Source organism: Micromesistius poutassou (genome assembly GCF_964030765.1).
Source record: "Micromesistius poutassou genome assembly, chromosome: 6".
NCBI lineage: Eukaryota > Metazoa > Chordata > Actinopteri > Gadiformes > Gadidae > Micromesistius > Micromesistius poutassou.
Genome location: NC_140276.1, coordinates 12,093,904 through 12,106,425, shown reverse-complemented (window position 1 = coordinate 12,106,425; position 12,522 = coordinate 12,093,904). Strand labels below are relative to the sequence as shown.

General features: G+C 38.1%; 1 protein-coding gene, 1 long non-coding RNA gene and 1 pseudogene across 3 annotated transcripts; all 3 read left to right on the top strand.

Annotated features, from left to right (window-relative positions):
* The first annotated feature begins 952 nt into the window (after positions 1–952).
* On the top strand, positions 953–4,444 carry LOC311345129 (annotated as a pseudogene). Its single transcript, XR_014684144.1, has 5 exons — positions 953–1,022; positions 1,197–2,001; positions 2,186–2,302; positions 2,499–2,554; positions 3,807–4,444. The product of XR_014684144.1 is annotated as an uncharacterized misc_RNA (transcript).
* A 1,311-nt stretch (positions 4,445–5,755) lies between these two features.
* On the top strand, positions 5,756–7,206 carry LOC311345141. Its single transcript, XR_014633664.1, has 5 exons — positions 5,756–5,811; positions 5,947–6,276; positions 6,366–6,395; positions 6,623–6,714; positions 6,950–7,206. It is a non-coding gene; the product is annotated as an uncharacterized lncRNA (long non-coding RNA).
* Positions 7,207–10,067: 2,861 nt separating this feature from the next.
* On the top strand, positions 10,068–11,965 carry LOC311345138 (uncharacterized protein; the record flags this gene model as incomplete). The annotated part of the gene is made up of 4 exons (XM_084469509.1): positions 10,068–10,464; positions 10,607–10,723; positions 10,929–10,984; positions 11,293–11,965. The coding sequence occupies 4 exons, from the start codon at positions 10,068–10,070 to the stop codon at positions 11,419–11,421; spliced, it is 699 nt and encodes a 232-aa protein (XP_084325635.1). The 3' UTR covers positions 11,422–11,965.
* Positions 11,966–12,522: the final 557 nt, after the last annotated feature.

Below are 12,522 nucleotides of genomic sequence, written 5' to 3'. Positions count from 1 at the left end.
GTGAGGGATACAAAGAGACCTTGCGTTCAGTAGGTAGTTGCTTCTCAAACCACAGTGCTGACACAGCCTGCACAGGATGAGAACTCATAACAAGACCAATGATGCATTGCAGTTAAAACCACAAGCAGAAAGGTCACAGCACTAGATCACGTGACTAGACACTATAAAGGCGGCACCTTACATGTCTCAGAAGTCAAGAATTATTCATTGGTTGTGTTGATGAACTCTTCTTTTGTTTATCGTGTACTCGCACAAACACTTACACAAATACCATCACACGCACGCACGCACGCACACGCACACACACACACACACACACACACACACAAACAGATGTAATTGTTGAGGCAATGAGAATTGCTATTACTTGGATCACATGACCACAATCTAGACTGCATTACTACTACAATCACTAACGTTTCTACTTATAATGTCACTAATTTAACTAATTAAAGAGCTCTTGTCATTACTGACACTAGTTATAGCTAGCTACTCATACTACAATCATCATCAATAATAATGTAAGTGCTAATTTTATAGTAATACAATGACAATAATGATGGTCATACTAATACTACATTCACTTGAAATAATAATAATAATTAAAAATTGGTTTACAAAGTCTAATGGGGGGTGAATCATGGGAGGAGATTGAATCGGTCTCAAAAAATTGCTAAAAATATCAGAAGAAAACTGAAATGTGTAAGACTGAATTATTGTTCATCATACATTTAGGAAATAAATGCTGGCTTTCAATGTTTGTAATATATATAAATATGAAAACAACGTGACGTTTTCAGTGTTGAAATTGAATTTAAATGAAATGTGAACTCCACTTTCTGTGCAGTTTCCTTGCTTCTTTCAGTGTCCTTAAGTCCCAGCCAATCACTGATGATCTAGGATATGTAAACGCCTGTGTTTTAAGGACAAATCTTTCACTTGAGTCAGTACAGCACTAGTAGAGCACTGAAACGCAACAATGTTAGCAAGAGTTTTTGCCATTACAATTCTTATTGGGTCATGTAAGTAAAATTCCTCTACAAATATTACGTCCAAATTGTATGACTTTGTAATTTCTGCAGTAAACTCTGTTTTTTGTTAACAATAACAAATTGAAATCATTTGGAAAGAATAATTTAGACTAGCGATTCATTTTTTCTTAAAAAGGGATAAATTGTTTATGTATATTTTTTCAGCGATGATTGAGACCAAAGACGTTCCTCGTATCGTCTCTTTGAAAACAGCAAGAATTGGAGATACTGTTACTTTAAATTGTGGTGGTACAAAGGAAAGTAGAAATACGCTTTACTGGTACAAGCAATCGATTGGATATGTTCCCCAAATGGTTGCTACAATAGTGTATAAGAAGAGTAACATTTTCCCTCCTTTCAACTCAAGTTTCACTGCAGAAGAACCAGACATGGATCTGAATATTAGATCTGTGAGTAAAAGAGATGAAGCAAACTATTTCTGCCAAGAGCATTATTCAAATAATTGGACTGTTTTTTTTTTGTCCGTCAAAGGTATAAGATACATCCCGTTCTACTTGTTTTCTATATTTTCATCTGAAAGTAGCCCCAATATAATTGTTTTCTCCGTTTCGATGATGATTATATTATTTCACTGCAGATCCCAATGACCAGAGGTTTGTCTCCCAGACTGTGGTGGAACAGCCTGTGTCTGCATCAGTCCAGCTGGGAGACCCTGTGGCTCTCCAGTGCTCTATTACCTCTCAGAGAACGAACCACAGTAACCAGTGCCAAGGGGAACCCAGTGTGTACTGGTTCAGATCAGGATCATCTCACCCTGCTGCCATTTACATGAATGGAAACAGGAGTGGTGAATGTCAGAATAGTTCTGGGCCTCCGTCTGCTCCACAGAGCTGTGTCTACACTCTCTCCAAGAACAATGTAGACTCCTCTGATGCTGGGACTTACTACTGTGCCCTGGCAGTATGCGGGGAAGTTGTGTTTGGAAATGGAACCACACTGGACATAACAGGTCAATATATATTACTTCATACTTAAGAAGATAATAGACACATCAATTAATAATCTGCTGGGTTTGAGATTTTACTTCAACATGTAAGACACATGTAAGAATCATGTGTCATGACCTTATGTGAATGTAATGTTACAGAAAACATGATTTCAACAGATTCATGATGACACCTTGTTGATTTCAGGACACAAGCTGGTTCTAGTTAGCGTGGGGCTTGGAATACTCTTGGCTTGCTGTCTGGTTGTGATTATAATCCTCCTTCTAACCAGGAATAAAAAGCAAGTTTGTGAGCATTGCAAAGGTCTGTACCTTCTCAATAATTGATTTTGTGGTACATTTGATTTCATAGAAATTGGTCTTAGTTTAGGAATCACTAATCGTTTGGCATACATCTTAATTTCTGTTTTGATCATTAACTTTTATAATAGGGTTACATCGATTCTGCATATACTACGTAATCATAATAGTTAAGGTTCTGCCTCCGTTCTTGTTCTCAGGAACACAGGGTGCTTCCTACAATGTCCCACACGACTCAGTGATTCAGGCACCACAGGTACAGCTGTTTCAAAATGTTGCATTCAGTTGATATTAACTTTGATGGTGTAACAATGTACTATAAATCAAGAGATCCCAATTAACATTCATAGTTAGGCCTAATTCTTAATTATTTCTATGTTTTTGTTAACTAGCAGAACTGTTTTTTTTTTAGTGCTGGGAGATAAAATTAAATCAACATTACAACCAGCTAGGACTTGTGGTTAATGTTGGATGATACTTATTCCATATTAATCCAAGTAAAAACAATATTTGACATTTTTTCCATATTTGTTTCTACTTTTAAGACCGAAAAACAATCCCATGAAAAAATATGTGTCAAAGTGTTTTGCTCCAAATTCATTTTTATTGAGAAACACTAGTTTTTGACGGATGTCAGCTCATGGGAATTAAGAAATATAAATCAGATCTTATTACCTGGATGTGCAACTTCTAAAAGGTATGATGGCGGTCAAAAATAATCCATCAGATTTTCTCTCTATCTAACAACCTTCCTGGATGAGTTTTTGCCATCGGGTCAAATGAACGGGTTGAGTGTTGGCTTTGGTCACAAAACATTCTAGGCCCAGACCTGTCGGCAGGATTAATAAGGCGAGGCGGCATCAGCCAACAACAGCGCTTGGTCAGGGTCTGCCCACCCTCATCGATGTCATGCAAAGCGAGCAACTATTGTACCATATAAAACAACTTTAACATCAAGAGTTGCGATTCAGATATTTGATTCAACTGCTCAATGAAAGTTTTTTTTTCTTTGAAAGTAAACCTAATCTGGCATTGTTTTTCTTTTCTTTCTTTCATTCAGCTGATGAAATGTCTAACTTTGATATGCCATGTGCGATAGAGTTGTGTAAATGAAGCAACCCGACACCACAATTACGGATGGGGCAGATTGTGTGATAGGAAATATGGATAGAAAACTAAGGGGACACAATATTTTAACTGAGGGGACATTGAAACCTTTTGCCCCGTGTGGTGCCGGGCCTGTCTATGCCTCAGTATAGGGGGGGGGGGGTTGAGTTGCGGGATTGCGATCTGCCGAAGTTGATGCGCCAGTACTGCACGTCAACGCGCGTCAACACAAGTTCTGATAAACATAAGATATTATCTGGCGGGCCGGATTAAATTACACTGCGGGCCGGATTAGGCCCGCGGACCGTACGTTTGACACCCCTGCGTCTACAAGAAGTGGTCCTTATACGGCTGTGAATTCCCTCAGATGTTTGTTAATAATGCACAGTACTCTGTTGTAGGACAGGGAAACTGATTCCTTGAACTACGCAGCGTTGGAGTTCTCTGGCAGGAAAACCGGAGGAAGGAAGAAGAACAGTGAAAGGACTCAGGAGAGTGTGTATTCTGCTGCGAGAGAAACCTGCCATTGAAGTCCATCAACCAGGGAGATTATGTCACCTCATGAGGCTAAAGAAATGTTGGAGAATTGTCAGGTTCTGATTGGATGGATGACTTTAATTGTGTTATGTAATCAGTGCTTGTTTATTCTCATGAATCTATGAATTGATTGTATCTTATAATTAGAAATGCTGTATAAAAAACTAAAAAACTCAACTCCTCTTGCAGTGTAGGTGTACGTGCATACAAACTACCCTAGGTAGTGTTCCCCAATAATGCCCACAAATCTACAGGTTTCGATTCTGTGCTTACACGCCATTGCACATGCTCACTGATTTGGAGACTGAGGCGCACATTCAGAATTATGGGTGAAGATGGGGGCTGTGTGTTTAAGCAAGTGCTTCAACCTACACCTTTGCGGTCAGTACCTTTATGCAATGTCAATGTATAAATTAAGACGACAACTTTATTTTAGTTTTTTTGTTTAGTTTTTTGCGTTTTTAACATATGGCATGTATGCAATGTTGTGTATATATATGTGATCGAAATAAATAAACTAAAACTAAAAAAATAACACATTGTGATCATTCAGGGGGGGGGTGTCTTTTAGCTGATTGGGACATATCCTAAGCATTCACTTCAGATTCAAAATGAAGGGCAGAGTTCCTGGTTTTAAGAATGTACATAGTATGTCTTCTAAACCTTTGGGGATAGGGCCTTTTGCGTGTCCGCCCCCACTCTGTGGAATCAGCTCCCCCCCCCACATCCGCTGTGCCCCTTCCGTGGAGAACACGAAAGCACACCTTTTCTCTGAGGCCTATGGCCTAACCCACGACCCCACCCAGCGCCTTGCACATTTGCACTCTCACTCACTCGCCTACACACACACCCTCACCTCCCACTCTTGTGAAGCGACCTTGAGTATCCTGAAAAGCGCTATATAAAATCAATTTATTATTATTATTATTATTATTAAACACAAGTATCACTTTATTTTCCCACTGAGCAAATCCATTGCAACCGGTGGGTCAAAGCTATGAAAAAATCCACAGTTCAATCCAGAAATAACCAGTGTGTTCATGAGCAGGACAGTTAACATTCAATAATTCTAACTGATCGCATCTCAATTGTCTGTGAGCATGCACGTTGTTTGGAATATCATGGATGTCAATTAAGATCTGGACATAGACAATGTCAACAATTAACAAACCAGCCAGATCCTTTAATGTGTATTGTGTAATGTGCAGTGTATTGCCCATTCGACAAGTAAAGGACTCATTATCTGTAGCTCTTTAGAAATGATGGTTAAAATAAGGTTAATAAACAAATAGTGAATACTAGGCATTGCCTTGCAACACTAAACCCTCAATCACTTTACAAAAGAAAAATGTCACCTTGAGAAGAGACAAACAAAAATATATTTATATATACAAAAAATGGTCACTCCCCATAACAAGTTTATACAGGATGAGGACATAGTGAGCTATATTTAGAGTCCTCTGGTTCATCTTTGTAAACCACAGACATTGCTAGCACAGGGGATGAGCGGCCATAATCAGATCAATGGTAGGTAAAACCACAAGCACAAATGCCCCAGCACAAGATCTTGTTCCACAAAACTTTGATTTGAACTCTGATACAGCATTAGTGAGCTGATAGCCGTTGGACATCATGCTCAATGATGTCTACGGGTATTTGTACCATTTGGCTGGGAGTCAAACGCCCTATCCACTACACTCTTGCCCCTGCTGGATTGGCTTGCTACACTCAGTGTCTCTATGTTACAGCCAATCACAGTTGATCTATGGTATGTTAAATGTTGGACTCACTTGAGTCCGGTGCTAGTTCATCCCCAAAAGATCACAATGTTAGCATCATTTTATGCTCTGACAATTCTGGGTACAGCATGTAAGTAAAATTACTCAAATTAAATCAAATTTACTATTTTATCTAAATAATTAATGCTGTGTTCAATTATTTATCTATGTTGACAATTATAAAGTTTTGAACACTCTATTCCTTTTTATGTCTTCTGTCTTTTAGTGCCAATTCAGACCCAAGAGGTTCCTCGTTTGATGACTGTGAAAATAGCAAAACCTGGAGATACTGTTACTTTACATTGTGCGGCTGAACAAAATGATGACAAGTTTCACTGGTACAAGCAGGCTCCTGGATATATTCCCATAACAGTCGCCGCAAGAGTGCTAGATTCAATTACAATTTATCCCCCATTTAATTTAACTTTCATAGTGGAAGGGGTATCTGACTTTAGTCTGAGAATCACAAACGTAACCAAAGGTGATGAAGCAAACTATTTTTGTCGGCAACGTTTTTTTGATAGTTGGATTAACGGCACCTTTTTGTCTGTCAAGGGTAAGCTATCCTATTTTCAATGATTTTGGATTTTTGAGCCAAACTCACATTTAAAAAAAATATAGATAATCTTTTATTTAATTGTGCAGATCTCAATGACCAGAGGTTGGACATAAGAGGTCAATATATTCTACTTCCTACTTCCAGTTTATTAGATAAATTATTAATTAAGAAGATAATAGACATAGCAGTTATTCACCTGTTGGGAAATATTTTATAGTGATATGGCAGATTTTAGATTTTATTTGAAATTTTGTACATGTGGTACAAGTGGTACATGGAATTGTAGTGCTACAGAACTAATATGATGAGTTCTACAGGTTGATTGTTGATTGTCTGATTCTAGAACCCAACTGTTATGTAGCGATGTTGGTGCACCGGATACTGTTGGCTTGCAGTCTGCTTGTGATTTTAATCCTATCTTTAACAAGAAATAAGGTTTGTGAGCATTTCAATAGCATCATTGATTATACACTTAGACTGTTCACGATTGTACGACCTCAGGATAAGTCTGAGAGAGCCTCTTAACTGTATTATATCCAACACAAGAACTGATAAAATTGTGTCTCCATAATTATTCTCAAAGATTTGTATGAACAAATACATTCTTCATCAATCATACACCACTTAGACGTGGGACAAGTAAATCTTCTTCTTCTGTTCTTATTTTCAGAAACAACTCAGACCTTGTTGCCCATGACATGGTGATAACACAACCAGTTTTAATCCGCTTGAAAATATTGCATATTTTATTTATTTAGAAGGATGTGATAGTGTATCCGTTATTCAGCATCAACATCTAGCACAACTGTAGTATTTCGTTTCTTAGATATTGGATAAATCAGTGCTACCATCAGATTCCTTGGCCTGCTTGTCACCATTCTCATGTTTGATTTTGTTTGTTTGTTTGCAAACTTAAAAAATAACTTAAATTAGGTATGTAATATGGAGACTGGAAAATTTTATACTGAATATTTGTTGATTGTTTATTATGTTTAATAAAGTTGCTTTGTTGGAAATAAAAAATGTGAATTGCCTCGTCATTTGTGTATCTGGTTGATAAAAAAAATAACTGAAAGGACATGTTTATAATATGCAGGACCTTTCATTACAAAATATCTAGCAGTAGGAGGGGACCGGGCTAATATGGTCATACCGTAAAAATAAATTCAAGTATTGGGATCATTTGCGTATCATTTGTATCATCAGGTTGGCTCAAAACCGATAGTCAATTCACATCTACTATTCAGGTCCCTGCTGAGTTCCAGACCCACTAAGAACTTGGCTGACAGCGTGTGGACCTGACCTAGTGGGAGTGACATGGGTGGTTCCTGATGTGCAGTATGGTGTGTTTTCTTGCTGTTGTGGCGATTGTAGTGTAAATGGTTTTACATATTGCTGTGAGCTTAAAGGTTGCATGGACTATTCTCTGGTTGCTGTGGTAACGCAGGCTACCTTTGCCCCAGTCTAGCTGAAGTGCGATGCCTCCCACTCATCTTCTAAACGTGCTCCTCTTACAGGAAGGGGACAGAATGAGAGATACATAGTATCCTCTGGTTCAGTTGGTAGCAGTACCAACTGTGTTAAAACCACAGTGACAGATCGCACAGGATGAGCGCTCAAAACTAAATCCGTGACACCAGGCAGTTAAAACCACAAACATAAAGGTCATCTAGTGACGAACTCTAGATAAACTAAACTAAACTAAACTAAGATTGTCTGCACTTTTATGTCTCAAATCATATATTTGTTAATCACTTCTTATTGTTATTGTTATTCACCTATTCACACACACACACACACACACACACACGCAAAATCAGTTTGTGTTGATGTGTTGTGTTGAATGATGAATCTACTTGGATCACGTGACCACACATTTGAAATGTGCATCCTCTACATTACATCACTAAAGTCGTGGACACCCAGTTGTAGCTCAACATTCTCACATGTCGCTTAATGCCGTATTCCCCCTGTTTGACATTGAAATAACCCCCTCTGAGAATGGCCGGGCACCAACTTCACTCTGTTGTAAGAAATTTCAGTCTTTATTGTAGCTGCATCTCCTTGGTAGTGTGGTAGTGTCCATCATATTCTGCCTCAATTTACATAGCCTGTGACTTTGTGGTGACTCGCAATTTTTTCTGTTGGGCGTAGCAGCAAATACAGTGACATGCAATTGACCCACATGTACGCAGTTTAATTGACATCAAACCCAGTCTGTGATGACAGCCTTCTCTGCTTATCACAGCCCTGGAGCCCATCAAAATGAAGCACATTGTCTCAATATGTAGGACGCGGGACAAGGGATAAAATTCTGTGTTGCCACTTCGATCTACATCAAGGGACCCACTCATGAATAAAGTGAACTTTATTAAAGTAAAGCGAGTGTGAGTTATTTGAGAAAAAGAAAAATCAGGACCCTTGATTTTCTGCAAATATTTAACATAGGGCAGAACAGTCAAAATGTTTTCTTAATCTAAATATTGTTTATGAAACTACATGTACCTTTCCTTTTACTCATGTCGCTTTCTGGCTGCCATTTTACTACAGTAGATCAAGAGTTAGATGACAAAAATACATGATACCAGGACAAAGGAAGACTTTTTTAAGAATCTAAATAAGGTGAATGGCTAATGTTAAGTGGCTGCCCATGCTAGGCTTTTCCTCGTCTCTGGGCATATACAGTAAAGCCGCTCAAATAAAGACCAGTAAATGCAATCCCAGTTATCCTAAACTATGAACTTAAAATCCAACTGAAAAACCAAGAGGAAAGTGCCATATTGTAATTTAAGGGTTAGTCTCAGTCCTACTTATTTGCAAACTTCTAAAAAGATTGAAGAAAAAAGCAGTTGCGGGCGTGGTTCAAACCAACTTGTGTTATCAGAATAAGAAACAATGTTAAAGAATGCTGAACCCAGTACCATGTTATCTAAACAGGTCAATCTAACATGAACTACACCTCACAGAAAACTAAGCGGATCATTGGATTGCTTAATGCGGTATCTCTCAGTTCTAGCCAATCACAGTTCAACTTTGGTATGTCAATGTGGGTCTTCAAAGTCAAAATCATTCATTTGAGTGAGTACAGCGCAAGTCCAGCACCAAAAAATCACAATGTTAGCAAGATTGTTTGCTATGATACTTACTTATTCTATGATACTTCTAGCATGTAAGTAAAATTCCTCTTCATATTAAATTAAATAGGCCTTTTTTATGTAAATTATTGGAAATGTAACAGAAGTGTCGTGATATTATGAGGTAAAGTTTGGTACGTCTGTAAATTTATGCATTCATTTACAATATTAATTTAACAATACTAAGTATAATTGTTTTTTAGACCAGTTATTTGAGTTGCTAACTGTTCTTTATTTTTAGTGCAGATTGAGGTTCCTCGTTTGATCACTGTGAAAACTGTGGAACTTGGAGATGCTGTTACTCTGCATTGTGCAGCTTTACCAGACGATAGAGCAAAGCTTTACTGGTATAAGCAATCTCTTGGATACGTTCCCCAGACAGTCGCTGCTAAAACATATGAAAAAATGACATTCAATCCACCCTATCATTTGAGATTCACAGTGGGATTGGACTTTCATTTGATCATCAGAAATGTAACTAAAGGCGATGAAGGAAACTATTTCTGTCAACAAGGTGTTTTGAACAGTTGGAACAACGGCATATTTTTATCTGTGAAAGGTAGGATATATCCCTTTGACTGATTAATTTCATTTATCCAAAGCAAAAAAATGATTTGCTCTAGAAACAGTAAAGCTTTAAATTTGTTTCTTATAATGATTGTTGTATTTAACCGTACAGATCCCAATGATCAGAGGTTTGTCTCCCAGACTGTGGTCCAACAGCCTGTGTCAGCATCAGCTCAGCTGGGAGACCCTGTGGCTCTCCAGTGCTCTATTACCTCCCAGAGGACGGACCACAGTAACCAGTGCCAAGGGGAACCCAGTGTGTACTGGTTCAGATCTGGATCATCTCACCCAGCTGCCATTTACATGAATGGAAACAAGAGGGGTGAATGTCAGAATAGTTCTGGGCCTCCGTCTGCTCCACAGAGCTGTGTCTACACTCTCCCCAAGAACAATGTAAACGCCTCTGATGCTGGGACTTACTACTGTGCCCTGGTAGTATGTGGGGAAGTTGTGTTCGGAAATGGAACCACACTGGACATAACAGGTAATTTTACATATGTTTTTTGTGTTTTTAAGAAATATTGGTTATTATCACAGTATCATCATTACATTATATGTAATTGTATAAGAAAATACTATCAGTTCTGATGGTTCCAGATAACTCATTGTTGATTGTTTGATTCTAGAACTCGGCATGAATCAAGTTACCGTGGTGCTTGGAATACTGTTGGCTTGCTGTCTGGTTGTGATTATAATCCTCGTCCTAACCAGAAATAAAAAGCACGTTTGTGAGCACTGCAAAGGTAAAGTGCATTATACACTAATAATCGTACTGGTGTGACCTGAGAAAGGCGCCTTCAAATTCAATTTATTATTATTATTATGTATATTCATTTGTATATTTGTTTATATATGTATATTGGGTATATTTGAACATATCAAATAACATATTTAAAAGTATTTTTCAATGTAAAGTGTTTAAAAAAATGATTTGGTTCTTATTCTCAGGGTCACAGGGTGCCTCCTACCATGTTGCACATGACTCAGTGATTCAAGAACAACAGGTACGTCTACATTTGGTATATTCTGTTTAATATGTACACATTTTAGTTCATCATCATCAAATGTAGGATGTCAGAGATTTAAATATAGAATTGTATTTTAACGTAAGTTGGAAAATTGCTTTATTGCAATACCTAACTTGAAGTTTAGGTCAAATTAACTTTTCTAGTTTGTTGTGGTTGCAAACCTACATGTTCCTGGTCGCAGGAGTATTAGCTATCAGTACACCAGTAGGATTTCACTTTTGACTTTCACTCTGTACAGCTGTGAATCCTCTCAGATGTTTGGTAGTAATACGCTTCTGTTGTAGGACGGGGAAACAGATTCCTTGAACTATGCAGCATTGAAGTTCTGTGGTAGGAAAACCAGAGGAATGAAGAAGAACAGTGAAAGGACTGAGGAGAGTGTGTATTCTGCTGTGAGAGAAACCTGCTACTGAAGTCAACCCACGTGGCCCTTACATTGTTTGAATTTCTTAATATTGTAGTCTGGTTGATGTGCATTAAATTGCTAAAGATGAACAAGTTTATGAAGCTCAAATATCGCTTAACAGCTGGTAGGTGGTTAAGTTTAAGCTATTTTAGTTTGAAATGGTGATCAACCCACATTCATATATCATTTGGGGTTTCCTAGTAAATTAATTTTCAGGCATTGCTGTTAACAAATACAACTAACCAGCTTGCATTGTGTGAAATTCTAATGCTATATTAGACTGGGTACGCCCAGCCCGTTCTGCCAGCGGTCTGAAGAAGAGCAATACATTTCAATCACCAAGCTGGCTTCTCCCCCTGGCGTGCTATTGGCTGGTTTAACACAATGATGACGGGTAGCAACGGCAAGCAGCCAATTGCAAGAGTCAGTTGAACTAGGCTTGTTGATCACGCCTCTTGTGCTGAAGAAAATGACTGCAGCCTCTCCAGACCAACTTGCAATCTATGATTGAGCTCGGTCTGGCCATAGCCAGGCTAATGCTAAATCCAAGTAATTTGGATGAAAATTAAATCAAGATCAAATATCTAATTATTATTTCAGTAGTTCTAAAAAGACTTCTCATGATGTTTGCATATTTGTTTTAGCTTATTATCATATCCTTTGTCAGTAATGACGCAGGGTTCACGCAGGGTTCCAGGGTCCCTGACCATGGCCTCACCATATTCTCTGAACAACTTGGCTAACCGGCCTACTTTGTGTGAAATTTACAATGAAAAATAAATGTAATGAACAGTACAAAAATAAATGTTTCGGATTTCAAATTTGCAGGGAAAGCCGAATACATATTTACACTACAACATTGTGTTGAAACAAATGAATATTTATTGAATTGGCTCATCAACAGCACACCCTGGATGGTTAAATTAGAACCCTTTAACAGGACAACACTGTTCTCTCTTGAAAACCACAAATGAACGCACTAACCCACATACAAACAATCACACACACACACACACACACACACACACACTTGGCTTGCAACATTCTGAGTTTGTGTATGAGGAAATATGCAGTGATAACTCCACACAGAGAGATAAGGAAGGGAAGG